Source organism: Erinaceus europaeus, chromosome 18 (assembly GCF_950295315.1).
Source record: "Erinaceus europaeus chromosome 18, mEriEur2.1, whole genome shotgun sequence".
NCBI classification, from domain to species: domain Eukaryota; kingdom Metazoa; phylum Chordata; class Mammalia; order Eulipotyphla; family Erinaceidae; genus Erinaceus; species Erinaceus europaeus.
Window position 1 is genome coordinate 62,889,446 of NC_080179.1, and position 25,428 is coordinate 62,914,873.

At 38.3% G+C, this 25,428-nt stretch overlaps 1 protein-coding gene across 17 annotated transcripts in view; it reads right to left on the reverse strand.

The window, feature by feature from the left end:
* Window positions 1-422: 422 nt before the first annotated feature.
* The window catches only part of GTDC1 (glycosyltransferase like domain containing 1), a 450,095-nt gene continuing 425,089 nt past the window's right edge, over window positions 423-25,428 (reverse strand). For 12 of the 17 annotated variants that reach the window (XM_060178084.1, XM_060178077.1, XM_060178073.1 and 9 more), the window contains 3 exons: window positions 22,964-23,034; window positions 22,165-22,256; window positions 16,097-17,215 (listed from right to left, as the gene is read on the reverse strand). In XM_060178084.1, coding sequence (XP_060034067.1) covers window positions 17,132-17,215; window positions 22,165-22,256; window positions 22,964-23,034 — 247 coding nt within the window. In that variant the 3' untranslated portion in view covers window positions 16,097-17,131. Of the gene's footprint in view, window positions 3,103-12,345; window positions 12,949-16,096; window positions 17,216-22,164; window positions 22,257-22,963; window positions 23,035-23,205 lie in introns of those variants that run through there. The other 5 variants (XM_060178080.1, XM_060178081.1, XR_009545998.1 and 2 more) reach the window with 5 other exon arrangements.

Below are 25,428 nucleotides of genomic sequence, written 5' to 3' on the forward strand. Positions count from 1 at the left end.
CAAGTGGAGAGCCATCAAACCAGGATACTTCCACAGGTCCTTGTGCTTTGTACTTTGTGCTCTTAACCCAGTACGCCACTGCCTGACCCCTTCTCTTAGTTGCTTGGGATGCACTGGATCGACCTTCTCGTGGTGCATCCCGTGAGTACCCATTCATTGGGGAAACTGACGATCCTTCCTAGCCGATTGAATCCACATGGATCCCAGTCACTTTCAAAGCCAGCAACAAGCAGCTCCTGACAGCTTTCAACCTGACCTGTTGACTAGCTACGGAAGAAGGGCAAATGCTAGAAGAAGAAGAAGAAGTTGCTTCATAGCTGGATGCAACACTTTAAATTTACCAAGACTTTATGATACAATGGCTTTGGCTTATGCGGCTCAAAGCAACTTTGAAATCTTTGATAAACCAGCTTCTCTCATCCCAGCTCTATCTTTGCTTACTTCACTTTTATTTCTTTTTAACTTTCTTCAATTTCTTTTCTCTTTATTCCTTATATTTCTATTTTTTAGTATTCTCTATTATGTTTATTTTTACAAAGAATAAAGGAGTCTGACATTTTCTTACCATAAATCAAGGAAAAACAAGCCTAACTATAACACTATAACATATTCTTTATCTTTCTTTTTTTTTTTTGGAAGGGTATGACTAGAAAGAGCAAAAGATTTTTGAAGTGAGCAAGTGTTTGTGTGTGTGTGTGTGTGTGTGTGTCTTTACTTCAAAAGATACTGTTAATGTTAATTATATGTGAGTAATTTTATGTGAGGCTGCTAAAACAAACAAAAAATGCCTGAGGAAACAGATTCTGTTAAAAGGGCAGATAAAGTACCTTCTATAGTACTAACTGAACATTGAACTGAGAATTAAACACTTACAGCATGCTTGACTTTTGAGAAATCTGTTTTCATCTTTCAGCTTGTATTTATCTATAAAAATTTTTCCAGACATAGTATTTTAACTAATACAATCAACCAACCAAACAACCAACTAACATTTGCACATAAATGTCTTATTTTAATCACACATCCAAACCTTTTTGTGTGTGTGTGGCATCTGAACTTTCAGCTCATTGATCTGGGAAAAGAGACCCCACCATCCCCACCATGTGAAACACTAGAGCATTCTGTGAACTTTACCATGATAGTTGACTATTTGCAGTTAGAACTATTTGAGGGAGTCAGGCGGTAGTACAGCAGGTTAAGCGCATGTGGTGCAAAGCGACTGGTGCCTAAGGATCCTGGTTTGAGCCCCTGGCTCCCCACCTGCAGGGGAGTCTCTTCACAAGCGGTGAAGTAGGTCTGCAGGTGTCTATCTTTCTCTCCCTCTGTCTTCTCCTTCTCTCTCCATTTCTCTCTGTTCTATCCAACAATGACAACAATAATAACTACAACAACAAAGGCAACAAAAGAGAATAAATAAATAAAATATTTTTAAAATATTTGAAATAAAAGGTAAGGTACATCATAAGTCTCAAGGACAAGAGCACACTATTTTAAAACAGAGTGTCAACTGTTGTTTTTCAGCCTAGCACTAAGGATATTTCATGGGGGTGATTTCTCAGGGTTGATGTTAGTTAATTATTAGCTCCCCTAACCATCCTCCCATTCTTAGCGACCATCTCCCGGCAGAAAGACACAGCCAGGAGTGTTTTGTTTCATTTGTCCTTGAGTTTTTATCGGTCTCAAGAAGGTGTATGAAGTCAAAGTGAGAAGAATGCTGGAGCTCAGCAAAAAGTGACATGTTTAATAGCCCCCATTAATTGGGGCTGCTACATGATTAATTTGAGAAAAAAAGGAGAGACTGATTTCTTTACAATTCACAGTTGGATGCAACACACTAAAAGTAATCCTGTAAATTACATTTTAAATCTTCAACATATTCTGAGCAGATAAAATAGTGGCATGATTGACCAAACTCCTTTTAAAAGTACACATATTACGATGCATCATAGTTATAAACAGATGGTATTTGGCCTCCTTCCTATTCTCAACATTTGGAATTTCTAAACTATGTGAATTAAACAATAATATTTTATAAACATACAAGGGATTTTGCTCACTGCTTTGTTAACATAGAAATTATACAATGCTGACATTTATTTAAATTTTAAAAAGTAAACAGCAGTGTGCATTGAAATAAAGCAAACTAAAAATCAACATAGAGAAGTATGGTCTGTGTGTGTATTACCTACAATGGCACTGGCCTTTTTAAAGGAAGACATAATGGGTTGAAGAACAAATGGTAGTTTAGATGGGCCTCATCCTTTGTACTCCAAAGGCTCATTTAACACCTCTTCGTAAACAAGGGATATTTAAGCCATAATTGGCTATTTGACCATCACTGTTCATTTACTATGTAACTTGCTATTATGGAGTTAAAGGAAGTTCCCCTTCATTGGTTCCTCAGTTTTCATAGTAGTGAAAGTGTTCTAGCAGTTTCAAAAACACTTCCACAAACAGTAATCATTCTGACACTCAACATGAGAAACATTGCCATAACTGGTATCAGTAAGACAAGTTCATGGAGGGTGGGGGGTATTATTGCCAGACAGCAATGGTAATGTATCAGCTCTTAATGTCATTTCCTGAGATGGTGATGCTGATCCTCTTCCTTCTCCTCTGTCTTAGTCTCCATCTCCATCTTCTTTGTCTTCTTTTTAATTAGAGCATTAATCCCTTTGCCACATTTTGGAAGGGAAATTCATCTGTTGAGATGATTTCACAAAATGGAAGTTATCTGGTTTTTAAACATGATTCTCTGATTTGCAAAATTGTGCTGTGAGGAATAAATAATGAATCAGATATTTGAGTTCACTTGATGGTTTTTGAAAGTCCTGTACACCATCAGCTCTCTTGTCCAGCCTCTCCAGAGCAGGCTTACTTAGATCAGCCACTCCCTGCCTCAGTTTACCACCACCTCAACTGCTCTTCTCGTGTTCTAAACAGCTAACTTCCCCTTTACTAGATTTAAGCTTACAGTTTGAGAAATTCTTCAAATTAGAATAGGAAACTCTTGAGCCACAGGTGCTAGGGATGGCTAGGAACACCCCAAGTTGGATTCCTTGTACTTGGTGAACAGATGAGAACCACTTTTCCCCATAATCTCTTTTGACGAGAAAAGAAAATCATACTACCATCTAGGCAAAGACACTGTTGAAACCCAAGGTGAAACTTTTTTTTTCCTCCTACATAAGCAATTCTAAGCGTGTCTTTTCAAGGAGATACCCGGCAATTAAATTACAACGGTAGTGTGGGGAGGTGCTTTTTATTTAAAAGATATTTTCATTGATGATTTGACAGTGTTTTGCAAAATTACAAGACTCCAGGAGTAGTTTTAGACGTATGGTGCATATGTTACTCCACCTATGTGTGACTTTCATTTTTATTAGCGATTTACCAGCTTATAAAATATTAAGGGTGTATTTCCTCACCATTCGCACCACCAAAATTCTGTACCCCCACTTCACCCCTCCACTCTCAAGGTAAATACCTTAGTTCTGGGGAGGAGCTTTGGGGTCAGGGGTAGGAAGTCTCACAGTGGTCCTTTTCTGTAGTTTTCAAAATCTTAACTAGACCAAATGAGTGAAAAAGCAAAGATGCTTCTAAACATCCTCCTGTCCATATAGGGCTCAAACTCTCTGCTCACTCCAGCCTCCTAAAGAGCACATTTTGGGTTAGGAGGGAACAGAATTTGTGTGTTTTTTTTTTTTTTTCCTTCCAGGGTTATTGCTGGGCTCGGTGCCTGCACCATGAATCCACCGCTCCTGGAGGCCATTTTTCCCCCTTTTTGTTGTAGCTTCGTTGTGGTTATTATTATTGCCATTGTTGATGTCGTTCGTTGTTGGACAGGACAGAGAGAAATGGAGAGAGGAGGGGAAGACAGAGAGGGGGAGAGAAAGACAGACACCTGGAGACCTGCTTCACCGCCTGTGAAGCGACTCCCCTGCAGGTGGGGAGCCGGGGGCTCGAACCGGGATCCTTATGCCGGTCCTTGTGCTTTGCGCCACATGCCCTTAACCCACTGCGCCACCGCCCGACCCCCCCCCTGAATTTGTGATCTTAAACGCAGGTATGAAGTGAAAAAGAAAAAGCGTCCTGGAGGCTAGGGTTGAGACTAGAATCGCACATCTTTTCGCAGAGGGCCATTTTTAAAACCAAGAGCCACAACCTTGCTTGGAGAGTGCCAGGGCTCATCCCTAATTCCCTCCTCGGTTTTCTTGTTGTTTTTTTTTTGCATAAAATTTAAAAAATAATAAAGTGGGGAATGGGGATATAGAACGCAGTACTTCTGAATTTGCTTAATGCCTCTTCCCCATATTCTCTCACTGATGAACCAAGGAACCAAGTTCACTAGAACAGATCAGTAGAAGTCTACCAGCCTGCGTTGTGCTGCTGTCCCGCGGGTTCGGGACCCGGACTACTCACGCTAGCACCTTCTAGCCAGGTGCAGCCCGAGAGAGTCGGGGTGCGCAGTTCTGGACTCGCGGGGCCCCACAGCGGTGGCCTCGGGGATCCTCTGGCCGTCCCGCCCAGACGGCCGGGGCTGCGCCCTCCAGTCCCTCCCGGCCTCCGCGCCCACTAGACTCGCTGCGCTGCCTCCGTCCTCTCGCACTGGACAGCGGAGCGAACGGGGTTCAGGGGGAGAAGCCGCAGCGAGCCCGGGGCGGGATGGGGCGTGACGGGCCCCCGGGCGGCAGAGCCTGGACGCCAGGCTCCAGAGGAGCAGCCCTTGGGGTCCCCAGACACCCGCGGGTCTATGGGCTCCGGGGAGGGGAGCGAGCTGCGCGCACCCGAGCCTGCGCACCCAAAAGGACGCGGGTGGCGGTGGGGTGTCCCCCGCCTGGCCTCGCGTCCTCTCGGCCCTGGTCCAGCCCGGAGACCCGAGCCGTCAGCTTCTGGGGCGGGAGCCAGAACCAGCAGAGGGCTGAAGACCTCAGAGGCAGGGAGGGAAGGAGAGAAAAGAAGTAGCAAGCCCCAGAGAAGAAAACCTTAATTACAGATGAAAGGCAAGCAGAACCCAACACCACATTTTCCATGTGTCAGCTGACCGCAGTGACAAAAGGGAACTGTGTGTGTGTGTCTCTTCTCCTCCTCTTCCTCCCCCTCCTCTCTTCCCTTTTTATTATCTGTGCAAATGTAAAATACATTTAGGTAGTGAGTCTAGGTAGGTGGTGCCTAGGGCCAAATCACAGCTGCACACTTGGTCATGTAGGAGGACAGTTTGCTGATGCACCCAGAGGTCTGGGGAGCCTCTTAGAAATAAGGCCTATAAATACTCTCCTCCTCGAGCACAGTCGCTTCTTCAGGACTTTTACTCATACATTTTTAAGTTTTAAAATTCAGTGCTCTAAAGAGTTGCAGTTCATTATCTTTAGTGTAATGCCAGCTCCTTCTCTCTTTCTCTCTCTCTCTCTCGTTCTCTCTCTCTCTTGTTTTGTTTTGCAATTTTGTAGAACTTTCTTTCCTTTTCTCTGACTTGGTATCACAGCATTAGAAATCTAGGGGAAAAGCCAAGCTGATTGCAAGCCAGGGAATATAGCTGCAAGCACCAGAGAGCACAAGTTCCTCCCATGGCTCTGTGGCTCAAGAGGGAAAAGGAAAGAGACTTGTGCTTTGATGCCTTTCCTCTTAACTAATCATGATCACAAAACAATCTGCACTCTGTCCTGGGGAATTTAAACATAAGTTCAACTTCTGTCAATGATGTCCCAAATTGTACACTGGCAGAAGCAGTCAGAAGCTAAGGCCCACTCGCTGATATTTACACACTTCTAAAGCAACGAACTCATCACGATTTTTCTCCTTTTCATTGGGTCAGTTTTGAAAGAGGAGGAAAGTTTTTTGTTTGTTTGTTTTGTAGCTATCTACTTACTGATCAATCGATGCGCTAGGTCTGGGGCTGCAAGGTAATTTCACCAAGCTTCCTCCTTACAGTTGTCTTATTGTGTGAGTGTTTTTTAAACCAATATCATTTACCCGCAGTATATTTTTAAAATTCAGAGTGTTTTTTCATTTGGTTTCAGTTAAGTGATTTGCCCACACCCCAAGTAATGCTATTTTCATTTAAGGTTAACCTATAGCTACTTATCAGTAATTCTTAAATACCTCCTGATCCATACTTCCAGTGTAAATGATTTCCAGCATTACTGGTCAGGCAAATGTCTGATCTAATATGCTTGTGGACTGGTTGTAAGCAATGTCACACTCCAGGAATATGAATGCACTCTTCAATTTTAGAAGGCACAGACAGCCTTCCTTATTTCCCACTTTCCCTGGAAATGGTGAGATTAGCAGACTGATAAACTGAAGTAAATCACAGGACCTAAACCCATCCCCTCTTCTGATCCTGCAGTAACATAAAAAGGGGAGAGAAGGATGAAGACAGTATGATCTCACTCGTAGACAAAAGTTGAAAAATAAGAACAGAAAGGGAAATGCAAAGCAGAACTTGGACTGGGTTTGGCACATTGCACAAAAGTAAAGGTGTGTGTGTGGGTGTGTGTGTGGGGGGGTCAGTTTCAGGTCTGGGTGCATGATGGTGGAGGAAGACCCAGGTGGGAGGTTAGAGAGTTTTGCAGAAAACTGAGAAATTCTATACGTGTACCATCAACTGTATCTTCTGTCAATTGTAGAACATTAATCCCCCCAATTAAAAAAAAAAGTGAGGGAGGGTGGTAGACAGCATAATGGTTATGCAAAGAGAGTCTCAAGCCTGCAGATCTGATGTCCCAGGTTCAGTCCCCTGCACCATCATAAACCAGAGCTGAGCAGTGTTCTGGTTAAAAAAAAAAAAAGAGGGAGTTGGGCGGTAGCGCAGCGGGTTAAGCGCTCGTGGTGCAAAGCACAAGGACCAGCACAAGGATCCCGGTTCAAACCCCCGGCTCCCCACCTGCAGGGGGGTTGCTTCACAAGTGGTGAAACAAGTCTGCAGGTGTCTATCTTTCTCTCCCCCTCTCTGTCTTCCCTTCCTCTCTCCATTTCTCTCTGTTCTATTCAACAACAGCGACATCAATAACAACAACAATAAAAACAAGGGCAACAAAAACGGAAAATGAATAAATATTTAAAAAAAAGAAAAGGGGGCCAGGTGGTGGTGCACCTGGTTGAGCGCACATGTTACAATGCAAAAGGACCCAGGTTCAAGCCCCTGGTCCCCACCTGCAGGGGGAAAGCTTCATGAGTGGTGAAGCAGGGCTGCAGGTGTCTCTCTGTCTCTCTCCCTCTATCTTACCCTCCCCTCTCAATTTCTGGCTGTCTCTACCCAATAAATAAATAAAGCTAATATTAAAAATAAAATAAAATAAAAAGAAAAGAAAAAGAAAAAAGTGAGCCCAGAGGTTTTCTTTATAGCTTTCCAGTGTTGGATGGGATCACCCTGTTGTCTTTGTTTAGGTCATTAGTTCATCTTTTTATCACCCGTCAAAGAACAGCAAATTATTAAGTTTATATTAATAATCGATGCTCATAACTAGGTTGTTAAACACCAGATTTACTTTTAAATGGGTGGAGGAAGAAGAGCAGCAATAAAACTAGCTGCTAAATAACTCAAAATCCCTGGCTTCGCACATCACATCTCCTTGGATTGTTTGTTTTGTATTAAGGCTTACTGCTATGGACCAAAATCTTTTGGACCATTTACCTTTGTAGACAGCTTCAAACCCTGAGTTTATTGTAGCAGTGTTCTTAGACACATGCGCCTCTTTCTACTAAGTGTTTATAATTTTCCCTGTATCTCTCCCCACTCCATTAAGAATTTCACAATAAAATCCTGCACCAAAACAAATTAAAATCTGCAACTTCAGACACCCAAGGAAGAGGACATTAATCCATTTAGTAAAACAGCCAGATCTCCCCCTCTCAACTTCAGCCCTTCTTAATGTAACATTTAGTAATTGCATCTGGCTCTGTGTACTTTCCTCCCTCCCTTTCATTCTGAATCATATTGGCCTGGTTTAACCTTCATTTCCTTTCCTACCCCCCACATTTGTCCACGTTCTTTTCTTTAGCCATTCTAGTCTCTTTTTTTTTTTCTTGCCTGGATTGAGAACAATAAATGGAGCTTTCTAAGAGCACAATACTTTCTGTTAAAACCCCTTTCAACCTCCCCATTACACTATTAATGCTTTGTACAACTTGTATGCATCCTTCAGTTGTGTAGTTATTCTCCCGATTGATCATTAAGTTATGCTAGTTTTTGAGAAATGCCTTCATAATCCTGAAGCAAAGGCTTTTTACTTGGCATGCTTTTTGCCTTTGGAATGCCTTTCCTGGCAAGGGTAGGCCTTTTGGTTTGACTGTGATTCTTAAGTTACAATTCAAGGCTAATTTGTTCAGTTAGGTTTCTACTAGAAGCAGAACTCTGTTTCTCACTGTTAAGTGCTCCATGAGGCTGTTTAGTTGAAGGATGTGTTGTAAGTACAAGATGTGATAAACTTACATTGTACTTGATTATCAGTTTTCAAAAGCAGCTGTGTGCGCTTTGGTATTTGTGTAAGGAAATATCGGAAGATAATATACCATTGGTATTTATTACTCTATAATTAAGGATGTGTCAGTGTTTCCCTTTTAAAAAACCCCATTTTCAGAAATTCATATCTCAGGCATAAATTTCCCTATGAATTACAGTCTAATACCATAGTAGAGGTACCTCTTTTTAAGCTACCCCTCCCCTTCCCTTTATTTCTGGGGAAATAAGTTTCAGGATATAATTTCTGGGTTATCTATTTGGGATGAGAGAAATCAGGCCCTTTTCTGCACAATTAGAGGCACTTCTACCACTGATGCCATCTGTTCTCTCTGCCTGGGGTCTATAGACCTGCCTTTTGAAGACAAGACACAACCATGTCACACACTGTGGGAAAGGATTGTCATCACTGTGTGAAGTAAAAGGTAACGGGAAATATGTAATTGCTCTTGAGTAATCCTAGATGTCTCTAATTTTATACCTAGGATCAGTTCTTTTGGATTTTGCTTCTTATGGTCACTTAGTATACAAATGTATTGTGCATTAAATCTACAAGAAAACAAAGAAATGACTCCGAGTTTCTTTTCTTATTTATTTTTATTTATCGCCACCCAGGGTTACTGCTGGGAATAGGTGTCTGCACAATGAACTGACCACACCCTGTAGGATGTACCTTAGCAGTGGCTTCATCTTCTCCTCCTTTTCTTTCTTGGTTTTTCATAGAAATAGAAATTCAGAGAGTGGCTGGGCAGTGGTGCACTGGGTTAAGCCCACATGTGCAAGGACCTGGGTTTGAGCCCTGCTCCCCACCTGCAGCAGGGCTGCTTCAGGAGCAGTGAGGCAGGTGTGTGTCTATCTCTCTACTTCTCTATCTCTCCTTCTTCTTTTAATTTCTATAATTCTATCTAATAAAACACAACAACAACAAAAAATGGCCACCAGGAGTGGTGGATTTGTAGTGCTGGTACCCACCCCCAACGATAACTCTGGAGGCAAAAAAAAAAAAAAAAAAAAAAAAAAAAACTTAAAAAAAGAAAAAATTCAGAGGGAAAGGGGAAGTAGAGGGAGACAGAAAAAGAAACACCTGCAGACTGCTTAACTTCTCCTCAGTAAGTGAATGTATGAAGCCTTGCCCTCTGTAGGTGGGGACTGGGAGCTTGAACTTGGGCCCTTGTGCTTGGTAATATGTGCACTCTACCCAATGTTGCACTACTCAGCCCCTCCAAATTTCTTCTGATAGTTGTAGGAGAAAGCAGAAAAAAGAAAAAAATTAACAATATGGAGCAACAGTATTTCGCCCTTCCTAACCTCCCTTAAAGGATGGTCTTGATCAATTGAATTGGCCAGTCTGATGAAAGAGGTACAACTCTAGATGTTTCTACCACTGTGGAGCATCAGAAACCCAGAAGCTCTTCTTCTAGCCTGCTCTCCCGCACGTAAGACCAAGAGTCACTAAAAATAAACACGTGTCAGGAAGGTCAAGAAACTTATCTAAACATATTATACTCAGAATAGTGTGAAGATCCCAGGCTTCTGAGAAACTTCTAAAAGAATAATAATGAAGCACTAAGAGGCAAGGGAGATAGTATAAGGGTTATATAAAAAAGACTCTCATGCCTGTGACTCCAAAGTTCCAGGTTCAAACCCCAACCCCCACCTGTACTCCCTACCACAAACCAGAGCTGAGCAGTGCTCTGTAGACATAAATAAATACACACTTACAATATTGGCCGTGTTATGTGGTCTGTCACATCTTTCTACTAGCAACAATATGGATCCCAAAGCAACTCCTCTGCTGACCTTACTGATCTCTCTTGGGGGGAGGGGGAAGAAGGGAATAGAAGTAGATGTCAAAATGAGTCATGCGCATAAAGATGACGTTATCTAAAAGCCACATAGGGAAAGGCTTATTATACAAAGGTCTCTCTGCTTCTGTAACATAATAGCTCCTGTAAGTGCCATTGTAATATGATACCCGATGACCCCACTTGTATAATAAACATTAAACTTTTAAATACTAAGGACTTCAAGTTCCTGGAGAAAGGGAGAACACAGGTACAGGTAGTCCTAGTAAAATTTACATCTTTCAGGTGTCAGACGGTGCCACTCTTGGTAGGCAAACATGTTACTGTGTGCAAGGACTCAGGTTCAAGCCCTGATCCCACCTGTAGGGGTGGAAAGCTCCATGGAAATGGAGCAGTGTTGCAGGTGTTTCTCATTTTCCATGTCCAATGACCCCTCTCTCCTCTTGATTTCTCTGTCTCTGTCCATTAAAAAAATATATAAAATACTATTATCTATCACTCTCATTAGATCTGTGATTTAAGTGTAGTAAATAACGAGAAGCTAAGAAGTATTTTATTTTTTATTTATTTATTTTTTTATCTCAAGAGAATCATCAGTTTTCTAAGTGCTTGGGGAAACGATTCCAATGATCCTTAATGAGCGAGCGGGGGGAGGGGGGGGTGCACTGGAAAAAAAAAAAGGTGGACTCCTGAGTTCTATCACTCGCATCACAAGTGCCAGGCTGATGCTATGGTTCTCTCCCCTTTTTTTTCTTTTATTAATTAATAAATACAATTTGGGAGGAGAGAAGAAGAAAAAAAACATTGAGGACCATGACAGTTCTGACCCCTGAAGCCATACTTTCCTCCCAAGGAGCTCAGACTTCCTGATGATAGCAGGGTGAGTTCTCTTCTCACAGATGGGCTGCCAGGAAAGGAGTGTGGGTCTTGTGGGAAAAAGTAAACACAGGGACACAGGCAGTGTGCTCAGAGGTTCAGAGAGGTCTGTGCTGTGACAGGTAGCTCTGAGGTTTCAAGATAAAAAAAAAAATTAAGAAAGAAGGGGAGAAAGAGTGGAAGGAAGGGAGAAAGGGAGGGAGGGAGGAAGGAAGGAAAGAAGTATGGGAGGGAGGGAAGGAACTGGTCTGTTTAACATTTGTCTTCATCTTCCTCTCACTACCTTTCAAAAGGAACTTTACACAGTTTTTCATCTAGTACTTGTAATACTACAGATATTAGTTTGAAATGATGAACAGAAGCTCCCAGAAAAAGGTATCCATGAGCATTCATGTCCAAAATCCTTTATAGTATAATTTCCTCAAGGTCAAGGTTAAGTCTTTGGCCCCTAGGGATATCTTCACATGCAACTTAAGCTAATTTCTGTCACTGTCTGAAGGCAAATGGTTTTCTGTCTTGAAAAACAAGTTTTAGCCAAATGTTTTCCAAAGTACATACAGCTTATAAAAAGTATACCCAATGACAGGGATGAAAACATATACAAAGCCATAGAGCTTTTGTGCACTATGATCTAACTGGATAGGTGATTAACCGCGTTGTAAATGGACCAGTTTCAGTTAATACGCTTCTATCACTGTTTTCCTGACATAACCTTTATTATAAATTTGAAATCACTGGGCTGGGTGGTGGTGTACCTGGCTGAGTGCTATGTTACAGTGTTCAAGGACCTGGGTTCAAACTCTCAGTCCCTACCTGCAGGAGGCAAGCTTCACAAGTGGTGAAGTAGGGCTGCAGGTGTCTCTCTGCCTCTCTCTATTTCCCCCTTCCTCGTAATTTTTGGCTGTCTCTATCCAATAAAGATGATAATAATAAACACAATCAATAAATTTTCATGTGTCCTCTTGATACACTTTTACCACAATGTACATATCTTTGAGCAGCCAGTAAAATTGCATTCATGTTTCAGGATTTTTTTTTAGTTATTTATTTTATTTATAAAAAGGAAACACTGACAAAAACCATAGGATAAGAGGGGTACAACTCCACACAATTCCCTCCACCAGAACTCCGTATCCCATCCCCTCCCCTGATAGCCTTCCTATTCTTTTTTTAAAATTTTATATTTATTTATATTTATTTTCCCCTTTTTGTTGCCCTTGCTTTTTTATTGTTGTTGTAATTAATATTGTTGATGATGTCTTCGTTATTAGATACAGAGAGAAATGGACAGAGGAAGGGAACACAGAGGGGGAGAGAAAGATAGACACCTGCAGGCCTACTTCACTGCCTGTGAAGTGACTCCCCTGCAGGTGGCGAGCTGGGGCTTGAACCGGGATCCTTGTGCCGGTCTTTGCGCTTTGCACCAAGCACACTTAACCCACTGTGCTATTGCCCGACTCCCAGCTTTACTATTCTTTATCCCTCTGGGAGTATGGAGCCGGGGTCATTATGGGATGCCGAAGGGGGAAAGTCTGGCTTCTGTAATTGTAGCTTGGAATGTTCCTACTAATGACCACAGAATGTGAGCTCAGATCTACAAGGATGCAGAGGTCACATAGGCTCCTAAGCTGAATATGGGCCCCAGATCAGATCAAATTGATGGGGTTTACAGCCAATAATATTTATACACCTTTCCCATATTTGGGAGCTACTCTCTTCCCTGATGCAGCTTTCTGGTCCTTTTTCTGGCCATGACATCATCTCCCCAGCGAATAACTTGGATCCACCTGCATATCAGATGTCAGGCTGAGGAAAAAACAAAACAAAACAAAAACTAGTATAGTCATGGGCCCTTTGGAATATAACTAAAATAGGCCTACTAACTATCTACAAAATGGAGATTCCCCCCTCCCAACTCTTATCTGAATTATTCCAGCCTTTAGGTTCATGATTAGTCAACAGTTTGTTTGGCTCTATATGTTAACTCTTTTCTCAGCCACCAGGTTCCAGATGCTACCATGATGCCAACCGGACTTCCCTGGGCAGATGACACCACCAATGTGTCCTGGAGCCCCACTTCCACAGAGCCCTGCCCCACCAGGGAAAGAGAGAGGTAGGATGGGAGTATGGATTGGCCTGTCAATGCCCATGTTCAGTGCGGAAGCAATTTCAGTTACATTTTAATGAAAAGGGTTGAAGAGAGAGCACACTATAGAAACATAAAACATATCTCAACTCAAAATTTATAATAAAATGTGTCCAAGTTGATGGTATGTGTTCTCTTCATTGTCAAATATAAAATCTGCTATTAGTACTACTAAATTTTTGCACTGAAACAGAAAGGTAATTAGAGTGATACTTGTTACAGTCAATAGGAGAGTTAAACTCATAGAATATGTCAATATTAAAAGACAGCATGGGCTATGATTTGAAAACCGATTCTATCACTCACAAAGAGTGTCTTGAGCCTTGGGTGATTGTGTGTGTACGCTTTTTTAAAAAAAATAAAACACACAGATTTTACTTTAAAAATTATCAGCTATAATTAACACTTTCAACATAAAAAAATGCAACCTTTGCTTCCAGATGCATTTCAAGGCGTTGAGACGAATTTGTGCAGTTTCTATGGCTGATAGTTTCTGTGAACTGACTGATTCTGCTGACATCTTTATGTGGCATTTATGAAGATAGTGAGCAAGACTTGGGCTTTCCACTTATACTTGATCAACAGGGTATAAATGAGTGCGGGTGGAGAACTAGGTGTCCTGGTACATATCCTACCGCTAAAAACACTTTGTTAGAAATAGAGATTAGTCTAAGTTAAGAGCAAGCATCCTGCACATTGTATCAAGGTCTTGATAAAGGCCAGACTTTGGAAGAAACTTAAAATTGACTTAGTGATTTATTTTTAAAGCATAAAATCAACACAATTGAGTGCTTAAAAAAAAAAACTCATATTTTCAACAATGCTTAGAATGAGAAAGGGGGTTTTGATCACTGCAGTAAATTGAATGGGAACAGAAATTAAAGAGGAAATTTGTGTTCTTGCTTATCCTTTGACTTCAGCAAAAGATGAATTGACTTTCTTAATGACAGTCCATAATCCCGTCATGAGTGTTGTGAGTGCATGAGGACACAGGCTATGCATTACATGTTGAAAAAAAAACTTTATATTGCTTATTGCACTAACAGCAACTATGACATAATAGGAATTGACAAGTTTAATAGAAAATTATAATATGGAAGGAATGCTGGGCACAGCTAAAGATAAAAAATATATACATTTAGAGGTACAGAAAAAATTCAGTATTATTATATTTTCCAAAATTATGAAGATATTTATATGTTTTGGGTGTACTGTTGGAAAGGTGTTTTTTTTGTTTGTTTGTTTGTTTTTGCATTAGCTAGTGAGGCTTATATGGATAACTGTGCAGAGTATCTTGTCTACACCCCATGATGACCCTGGGTCCATACTCCCAGGGGAATAAAACTCAAGTTCTTTTCTTTCATTATAGAGGAATATACTAAGTTAAGTACTATTTCAAGGCTAAGAGATTATTTTCAGAGACATCATCTGACCTGGCTCCATTGTAACTAAAGCAAACTTACCTGACTAACTCATCTCACTAGACTATAAATCCTGTCGAGGGGAAGTACTTAAAAGCTCTTATGCTTTTAACTAAAATAGGCCTACTAGCTAACTACAAAACGGAGAGCCCCCCAAACTCTTCATCTGCACTACCCCAGCCTTTAGGTTCATGATTAGTCAACAACTTGTTTGCCTTTATATGCTTACTCTCTTTTCAGCCACCAGGTTCCAGATGCCAGCATGATGCCAACCAGACTTCCCTGGACAGAAGACCCCACCAATGTGTCCTGGAGCCCTGCCTCACAAGGGAACAAGAGAGACAGTCTGGGAGTATGGATCGGCCTGCCAACGCCCATGTTCATCATGGAAACAACTGCAGAAACCAGACCTTCCATCTCTGCTCCCCATAATGACCCTGGGTCCATACTCCCATGGAGATAAAGAATAGGAAAGCTATCAGAGGAGGGGATGGAATATGGAATTCTGGTGATGGGAATTGTGTGGAGTTGTACCCTCTTATCCTATGGTTTTGTCAATGTTTTCTTTTTATAAATAATAAAAAAAAAGCTCTTATGCATAATTGTATCCTTTCAGTCTCAGAAGGGGCACACCCGATAGACCATAAGTTCTACAGTCTTAAACCATGATTTCAAAAATAATCCACAGCCCTTAAGTTTTACAGGTGAGGAAATAATTTGATGATATCTCTGAAAACCAAAGCTAAAACTTAGCGCTGTGATAAATTATAATACAAATATTCTGGACCTCTTACTTCTTAGGGAAAGCTTGTTTCTGCTTCTTATTCTTCCTGTTTTTAAATTCTCAGGCCTAATGGACTCTGAACACCTACTTTCTGAGACCTTCAAGACAGCTTCCATCCCAAGAGCTTTATCTGGCTCCCTGACCTTGAGACACTTCCTGCTTAGGCTTTTGCTATCCGTCAAATGGGCCCTACTCGATTTCTGTATTAGTGTCTCACTGTCTTGGATGCCTGCTAGACCATTCAACCCTTCCAGAAGCCAGAGACTCAGACCTGACTATTTTCTACCCTCTTCTCCAGAGCGGTTCCTCACTCAGCATTGTATAGGAGTTTACTCATTTGAAAAGCTAGGAAAGTCACAATTTACCTGTCAGTAAACAGAAGATGGTTTATCAACAGACTTTACCTTAATGACTACAAATGTTTACCTCCTGCTTTCCAGAATGCAAAGGAAATCTTGGAAATGTCATAATATCTTGCAAACATTTGCAAAACAGATCCTTGTTCATCTAGAAAAGGAACAATAGTATTCGCTGTCTCTGACGCGAGCACAGTGTTCAGTGAGGAACATGCAGATAGATGTACACATAAATGAGATATGTTCATTAAAACTTGCAGTGGATACTTTATTAAAAATTCATTTTACAATCTAGCTGCTCAAAAACAACTTTACATGGACAAATACAGCACCTCAACTATTAGCATCACAAGTGATTTAGGATAACTACATTTGTAGCTGGATGCAAATATTTTTGAGGAATTTAAATTACTGGTTTTGTTAGAAGTATTTTGATTTCTCTGGTTTTATCCCTAGGGGGGAAAAATGAAAACAAGTACCTCAGTATTCACTCTCGATGGCCCCACTTAGTGTATTTCCCATGTTTGTCTGAATTACAGCTGTTTATCTTGCAACTTTCTTTTGAGATAAATTAAATGCAAATGTAACTGTGAATCATGGGAATACCTGCCAGACCCTTATTAATACCTTCACTTAATAAACCCTGTGCCAGAAAGTCGTTAATTTGCTAAAAGAAAAGTGCTAAAGCAACCCTTTGCCCACAAACAATTCTGAGACGGCTACCCAATTAGTCCAGTAGCATTCTGATCCTTCTTTCAGACCTCGTGGCCCTTTGAGGACACCAGAAAACTCTGCTGATAACCTGGCAACCTAGGTAGAAACGCAGCCAAGTGTGAGTGTTTGAAGCTGCAGTTTGGCTGCCATCGTGTCGGCGAAAAGAAAGAATTCAGGCACCATGTCATCCAGTACAAAGGATAAAAACGGATTCAACCGGAAATTCAATGTGGCACCACATATGGGATACATGAGTGTGGTTATACAACAGGCCACAGATTTTTTTTTTTTTTTGAACAGTCTCCTCCATGTGATGCCGAGGACATGTGTAACCATCATAACGTCTCTAGGAATCTGTATTTAATTTGAGTTGGGGTGGTGGCAGGGATTGGAGATCTGAAGCTGCCACAGGTTTGTGGCAGATGGCTCTGTGTCAGCTATGACAAGCAGCCAGGCTCAGCTTCCTCTGCAGATTTTCTTTTCTCTCTGATCAGGTAAATATGGGCACACTCTGGAAAGTTCTACAGATTCTGCCTAAGGCTGCAAGTTTGTGACTTAGCCCCATCTGTCACAAATCTTCCTTAGGTTCTGTTGTAAGCAGAGACCTGAAATTACCATGTAGGGCTGCCCAAGAATACGGAGTCACTTTACCCTGCAAGGGGAAAGAGAGAAGAGAGAGCAGTGAAGAAGCATTCATGAACTACTCAAAGAATAAAGTTTGTTGAATTCATACTGCCAATCTGCATGAGTTGGATCAATTAGATTTCAAAAAGTCACCAACTTTTTGAATGGTCAGGTTTCATCAGCTCAGAAAAATCCCAATCTCTGATTGGTTTAAAGTGTGACTGTATTTCCAACTATAAGGAAAAGCTTTCCCCCACACATTGCTTGTTTTCATTTTCTTTCGTTCTCTCTTTCTCTTTCTTTCTTTCTTTCTTTTTTTTTTTTTTGCAAAGAAGTACAACCTGCTGTACACACACTATTTCCTGTATGGAGGATAGCTACTGGTACTTACTGTCTCATTTTTAACTTTTATCAGCACAAGATATGGAACACTTTCCATGCATGTTTTCATTCATATAACTTTTAATTTTAAGAAGTGAAGGCACAAGAGAAATATCATCACTGCTAGGTGGAGTTTAAAAGGCATTCAAATTTACAAATAGGCTTATCTGATTTCATTATAGTACTACCCCAGGGGAAAGTACTATTAATAATCAAGAAAAAAAATGCTTCTAAGTTTGTAGATAAGCCCCATAGAGACCAGGAAGTTCACCTAGAGTCAGACTGGAAATGACTTAGCAGATAAGAGCAAAAAACTAAAACCTCTAACTGAGCTTCATCGTACTTAATTATGCTGTTTATTTTATTTTATTTTACTTAGAAAATTTTTTTTAAAAGCCAAATAAAATTGAAGAAGGAAATGAAAGAGGGATGTGAAGAGAGGGAAAGAAAAAGGGAGGAAGAAAGTTGTACTCATGCATTTGAGAGATTTTACAAGTTCTAAAAATGGAACAGGCTTTTAGGCATTCATTTTTAAGGAGAAAATAATGACTTTGGAGGGTTGTTAATACTAGTGAGAAACACCTTATTCACATCTAGAGTATATGCTTAAATTAAAAGGGAACTATGAAGCGACCAGTCTCTTGAAGGAAACTTAAAGTGGCTTGCTTGTGGTTCGGGTAGAGATAGTCTGACATAATTAAGACAACCACAAATGGCTTTTCTGGGCACTGAGTCTGAATTGTAAGCTTAATCATTGCTTGGAATGACTCTTAGGCAAAAATCTGAAAATTCTTCTCTCCTTCAAATAGCAGCAGATTATAAAGGTTTCTGGAATGCTGAAGAGTTTTAAGAAATAAAATCAGATGTTATCATCTGAGAAATCTCAAGAAACAACAGGTCATTTTCATAAAACACCTGAAAGAATGATGTCTACCTCCACCCCTCCCATATATAGTTCAATCTGTAAATAAAAGTCAATGAGAAATAGGGTGGAAATTAAAGTCCAGTTTACTGGTCTGGGTAGAATCTACCCAATATAACTGCCCCATTTGTATTTATGGGCTATTCAATACTGGTAAGAAAAGGTTTATAAAATTTTCCTCTAGAGAAGTGAAAAAATACAATGACTGTATGCTCTCTAAAATAATGAAGTACTAACACAAATTAATTGCTGAGAATTTTTAGTAAGTACATTCATACAGTAAAAGTGAGACAGAAATCATAACTTTAAAGTAGTGGGTTTGAAGGCTGGAAAAGGAAGAACTAGTATTAGCGAAGTCAATCCTTGGCTAGTTAGTTTATTATTCCTTCTAGAATCTAGTGTTCAAGTTAGATTTGGGAATCATAAAGAGTTCCCTATGGTGGATGAAGTGAAACCTATTTTATTTATTTTTATGGCCAATGTTTATAACCTACCTAGGAAAAGAAATATCCTGAAAGAACAAGAAAACTGTAGTGAATACCTAGATGTGAACTTTTCAAATGTATGGTTTTAGATTATTTTAAATAAATGGATTTTAGATATTATTTAATGGTTAAGAAACATGTAATTGGTAGATGCACTGAATTTATCAGAAGGATCTTGTGTGTGTGTGTGTGTCTATGAGAGAGAAGGAGACAGACAGAGACAGAGACAGAAAGGGAGAAAGAAGAGAGGAAGAGAGAGAGAGAGAAGAAATACACTTGCATAAACAGAAGGAATTTAATCACTTCAAGCCCGAGACCACTTCAGGTATAATGTTTTGAAGTCAAGTCACTTTAAGAAAAAAAATATAGAATTCTGTTTCTGCTTTTCAGTTACAAAATTCTGTTTCAAATCCTGCTTCAAGTTATAGCCCCCAAACTCTCGCTCATATTGAAAGTATAATGTCTCATGTGAGAAGAAAGCCAAGTGTTAGTAGCCTTATTCTAGTCATTAAATTCCTAAGTGTGAATCTATATGAAAAACTTTATCCTAAAGTGAACTCTCTATGTTAAGCAGTTGAGATAATTTTAAAACGTAAACTTTTAACAAAAAAAAAAAAAAGAAAGAAAGAAAAGAAAAAAAGAGTGAGGTGTAAAAATGTAAAAGGAGCAAATTAAAAAAAAAATTCTGTGACATTTTATCCTTTTAGATCTCGGAAGCATATGCTTATAAAAGCAAAACAACACTGTCCAATAGAATAAATTTAAAATAAACCTCAACATTCTCTTTACAGTACACACAAGACTCTGCCACTGCAGAGAAGAAGTAGACAGAAAGCTGTCTTGGAGGAAATCATTCATTGGTATTTAGTGAAGGCAAATGTTCCCTAAAAATATGTATATTTATAAAGCATGAGGTGGAAAAATATAACTTTTTATATCTAATTACAAAGTTTCAGAAGGGATTCTAGTTCAGTTTGGGCTCTAAATCCTATTATGACAACTAAAGCAAACTTGTGGTGCTCTCATGATTTTTTGTTACTTTTCCCCTGACAATTGTAACATACGTCTCTTGTTTGTTTATAACCTGTAAACTAATTTCTTAATCATTGAAATTAATATTCAGACACAATATTGCTAAGGTCTATCAACAGAGACATATGTGAAAGAGTATTATAGACAAAGAAGGGAGAAAAAAGTCATGGTAGAAAATACATTAAAATGAATTAAACATGTAAACTTTTATAAGTGCATATTTGTAAAATACTAAATTATAAAATTCTGAGACGCAGCATTATAGCATATACAAACTAAAACTATATGTACTAATGCATAACAACATTTACAGAATATGTTATCTTTTAAGCTGTGTGAAGACAATTTGGTATATTAACAGCATACCATCAAGCTGACATTCTTTCAGATTTTTTCCAGAAGTTGTTTATAAAATAAATAATTACAGCTAGGTTATGGCAGTAGCTGTATTAAAATATTTCATATGGAGATCTGTTTTGCTTTGTAACTAAAGGCAACTTGTTGCAGGAACTTTTGAAATGATTAAAAACTTACAGATTCAGAGTAACAGACAATAATAAGTCTCGGCCTGGAGTTAAAAGCTGACAAATTTTGGGAACACAATCATAAACAATTTACCATTCTCAGCACAAGGATAAAAGTGTGTCTTTTAAAAAATAGATCTATGAGATAACAAATAGCAATATGACGGTGATTGCTTAATCTTCACCAAAAACTCACCAGATTTAAAACAGAAAACAGTAATTTGATGGTGAACTCAATGAAAGTAGTATTGTGTCAAGTATAGAAAAGGAAACTCTTTGTATAACAATTTCTTATTTGAGTCCTTCAAGTTTTATGATCTACCTGTTTTGATAGCCTATTGCATGGTAAGTGTTTTGATCAGTATTTTACACAAATGTACCAGTACAGAATTAAAATGAAGTTAGGAGGTAAATTTGAAGGGCTGTTTTCCCTGTGAAGACTGCAATACATATGATACAATGGTATTGACTCAAGGAGTGATACTGAAGGCGAACTGTTCAGTCAGCATTTTAAACTATTATGAGCTACCTTCTGAACCATTGCCAAGTTAATAGACAATGAAAGATAATGAGCTTGAAATTGGGTGTTAAATTGCATTTTTGGTTCTGTTTTTTTTTTTTTTTTTGAAGTTTAACTGTTTCCTGCAGAAACAAAGTCATGTTTTGATGTATCACTATGTCAATATATATTTTAGGCCAGGGAAAACAAAGGTTGGGGGGGAGGCGGGGGCAGAGAACTGTACTTCATGTATGTAGACTATATATTAACATAGAGAATTTAAAATATGCTGGATTATAAAGCTGCTAGATTGTAAACTATGCTGAATTTATATAGAATGAAGATGCTATATTCAAATAATATAAAAAGGTATATTACTCATGGCCTAGAGCCACCTTCAGAACTCAGAAAGCAGATTTATCTTAGTTCAATTACTTAAGAATTTTAGTAGGGGCTCTTTGTGTTGCTATTTCAACAAGGTGAAAATTTTGATTCTAAGGAGAGAAGAGTGATAATGAATGAGGGGACTGAGTGATTAATTCTAGTGAAACTATTTTTTCTTTTGCCTTTGCCACCCAGAGAGAAGAGTTTTGTATACAAACTCAAGATTTTTTTTTACACTGTTTTACTAAAGAGGATGAGGAAACATTTGATTCTTGAAAACCATCCTTAAAGCAGTTAAAAAAAATGAGCACCAAACTTCACTTATGTCATACACCTGAATTTTTGAGGCCTGAAGATTCTGTTATGATGAGAAGAAAGGCCTATCCTCATTAGTATAATTGTAGAAACTTTACTTCCTTTTAAACTAATGAGTTACATTAATCCAGGTTCGTTTTTATATGCCTCTTGGGGCTAAATGTAAAGGACGGTCATCCTAGAAAACAATAAATTAAAAAAAAAGCATGTATCCTGTATTAAGTGCACGTATTTCATAAGACCTAGGTTAATACAACTGGCATCCCATTTAATTAATCCTTGTTAGTGTAACAACTAATACCCCTCCCTAGCATGTTTCCTTTAAACATTAGTATTTTAATTAAATGTGGTTTTTTTTTTTTTTTGAGATTTGAACTAAAGATACTTCAATGTGGCATTTATGCCACACACACAAATCTACACTCAATAAACTACCTTATAGAGATGTTTTCTTACAATATCTGGCCTCTTGCAGAAATTCTGGAGCCTTTTTGAAAGCTGGTCAGGTGTGGAATACAGATATTCAGCTGCAGGAAAAACAGATACATTTTTAATGAAACAAAAACCTCAAAGCACACACTCCATATTAGTCACTTTACTAATTAAAAATGCATATTGCTCTGTGCCGCCTCGTGTTGTACATTATTTAAGCATGATTTTATAAGGTTACCTCAGCTCACAAGGATGTTTAATGCTAAATAAGTCTGTGTAGTTGTGCTGTTTAGACATCTCCTTTGGGTGATTAAAATACATTATTCTAATGTAACACAATGCATATGTGATATATTTAGTGATGGGATTTTTTTTTCCCAAGGAATTGGTACTATAGCTTTATGTACAACAGTTGCATATTATTAACTAGTCAATTGTTTAAATAATTTGGTGTGACTTTCAGTCCTTGATTTTTTTTTTCTTCTGCGTATATCATTAAAAAAAAAATCTGTAAGCAATCGCAGCAAGACTGACCTGCTTATAAGAATCCATCGTAATGGGATGTGTATACTGACAATGAAGAATGCTATTTGAAAACTTGCTTTTTTGTTATCTTAAAAGAACAGATGGTAAATATAAGCTTACTCAAATGTATTAAAACACATAAAATTTTCCTTAACACTAACATGTTGACTTGCCAAATAAACAATTGCTCCTGCCTAAGTTTATTTTCAAACTTTCTAATTTAGCATGAATCATGTATTAAAATGCAACAAAGACAAAAGCATATTAAGAAAGATACCTGGAAATATTTCGGGATAAACCAGATCTTTGGGACAAAGTGGATAACAACCACAATACACAGCTTCCAACCTAAAATTTTTTTTAGAAAGAGGATGCAAACATATTAAAAAGACATTACCATCATTGCCAGAAAGTGGTTTTGTTTGCCTGAGTTAACAATATTATGAGCCCAGAGTTAACTGGGACAAAAAGGGGGAAAAAAAAAAAACATGGTCGGCTGTACAATCTTAAAAGCCAACATTGCTCTTTTAAAACATTTTATTGATCATATATGAATTTCATAGAACAGAACCAAGAGCATATGTTTTGTTCACTGAATTAATCAAAGCGTAGCTTTGCATTTTTTTTTGTTTTAAAAATACTGTTTAGCACATTTTATAATCAGCAGATAAACACATGTAACAACATGGTAAAGTATGGACAGCTTTTCTTAATAATGCTGCAATGCCCCAGAATGTGCATTTTCCAAAAAATGTTTAAATACAATAGCAAATACTTAACTTCTAGACTGGAGCTGTAGCATAGAAGCACTTTTAAAAGCATCAGATTTTTTTTTTTTTTTTTTTTACAATCTGTTGTGATGGAGAATTTTCATTTTAAACTCAAATGCTTCAAACTAATTTGTTATTAGGCTGACTTTCCCCCTGTTTAGTGAAAAAAAAAAAGCTCTTAGTAAACATTTTGTTCTCATGATTAAAAATGCAGCTTGTTTTTCCACTTTATCAGAAAAGAGTACTTCTACTATAAAACAAAGAAACTGTGAAGTTTCACTTTGTGGGAGAATTTTCTCATGAGCCACTTAGATGAAGTTTTTCTTCATCTAGTGGTGGTAAGGGTTAAGGAGAGAGAGGGTATTCAGTCTCAATGGTTAGGTTTGTCCTGCAGAATGGTTATTGATCTGACAAATAAACTTTGAAGATAGCACTGCATTTAATTAATTAATTAATTTTTGGCTAAGAATTATGTGGTAAAATTCAAAAGGCTTTAAAATATGTTTATTTTATAAGAAACTCTGACTTGCATCAAAGTCAACAAAAATGTTGACCAAAGACAAAATTTTATTTTAAACTACAGTTTTTTTTCACCCTTAGAATAATTTGAAGTTCTGTCAATATTTACCTTGCTTATTTACAGTGACATAGTACGTACAATTTATGCTGTTTTAAAGTAGGCGGTGTTTTCTCAATTCTATTATGTTAACTGAAATTAGTTTAGGTAAAAAAAAATTACTTTGAGCTGCAAAGTTGAGAAAGAAACTGAGCTGAAACAATAAGCTATAAGACAGTAAAAGGGCACAAGACCGAGTGACCAATATTTAGCTTTAAAATCCAAAGGAATATCTCGTAGTTCTTCTCCACATACACAGGGTATGTGCAGACATTCTTATCATAAGCACAGCAGTAAATGGCACAGAGGCTGCGTTTTTCAGACACTCACAAAAGTTCTGAGCACATAAACTGGTGATATTCTTTACGAAAGAAAAGAAAATGTGCATTTTATCTGCAGATACTCAGTTTTAAAATCCAATGCCAATGGAAAAGCAAATACGTATGAACATTCTCTTATAATTACATAAAATCAAAAGAGTGAAGTCACAGGCATTTCAGAAAGTGCACATGTTATCTGCTTTTTAATAATGGAGTTGAATTAGAGTGTGCTGTTCTCTGAAAGAAAATTGCAGGCCAAGTTACATTCTGACTGATTGTATGAGTATGTACCATACTCATTTCAAAACAAACAAACAAACAAACAAAAAAACCTTGTTAATTTGGATTTCAACTTTTATTTGCTAATTCTTTTGTGAATATATTTATGATTCATTAAAGAAAAAAAAAAAGCCAGCCCACTAGGTTGTAATTTTGACTTTTAAAATTACTAAACCTTATTGTGTGCAGTATCTCTTTAGCTTAGACTTAAGTCTTAAAATATGCTGCAAAGGTCACACTATTTAAAAAAGAAATTTATAAAATCCATTCTCATAAGTTCCTCATATTTTGTTATTTTTGAAGAAATTATCATCTCATGACAGTAATATGATTATTCATCATTTCAATTCTTATGCACTACCAGTTAAATAATAAATAGGGTTCCAATTGATCTATTGTTAAAATGACTAGCAAATGACCTTTTTATTCCAATTAACAAATCATCTGCTAAATCTATGAATCTTAATATTCAGATCTATTCACTTCAATTCATACAATTTATCTGCAAATAGTTGTTGGGCTTTTGATTCTAAATATAATTAGCTGATAATTTTGCTTGGCTGAATTACTTTTCTGGAGGGCCTGCAAAGGCTCTCAGTCGCATTATCCAGCAATAATGAATCTGATAGGTGAAATTTTTTACTGTAATGAGGATGAGACACAGTTGTGACACCTGAGTCTACTAATAACAGAAGACTGCTAATTATCGACAGCACTTTTTTGTGTGATGCAAGGAGAAAAAAAATCCCTCATTATT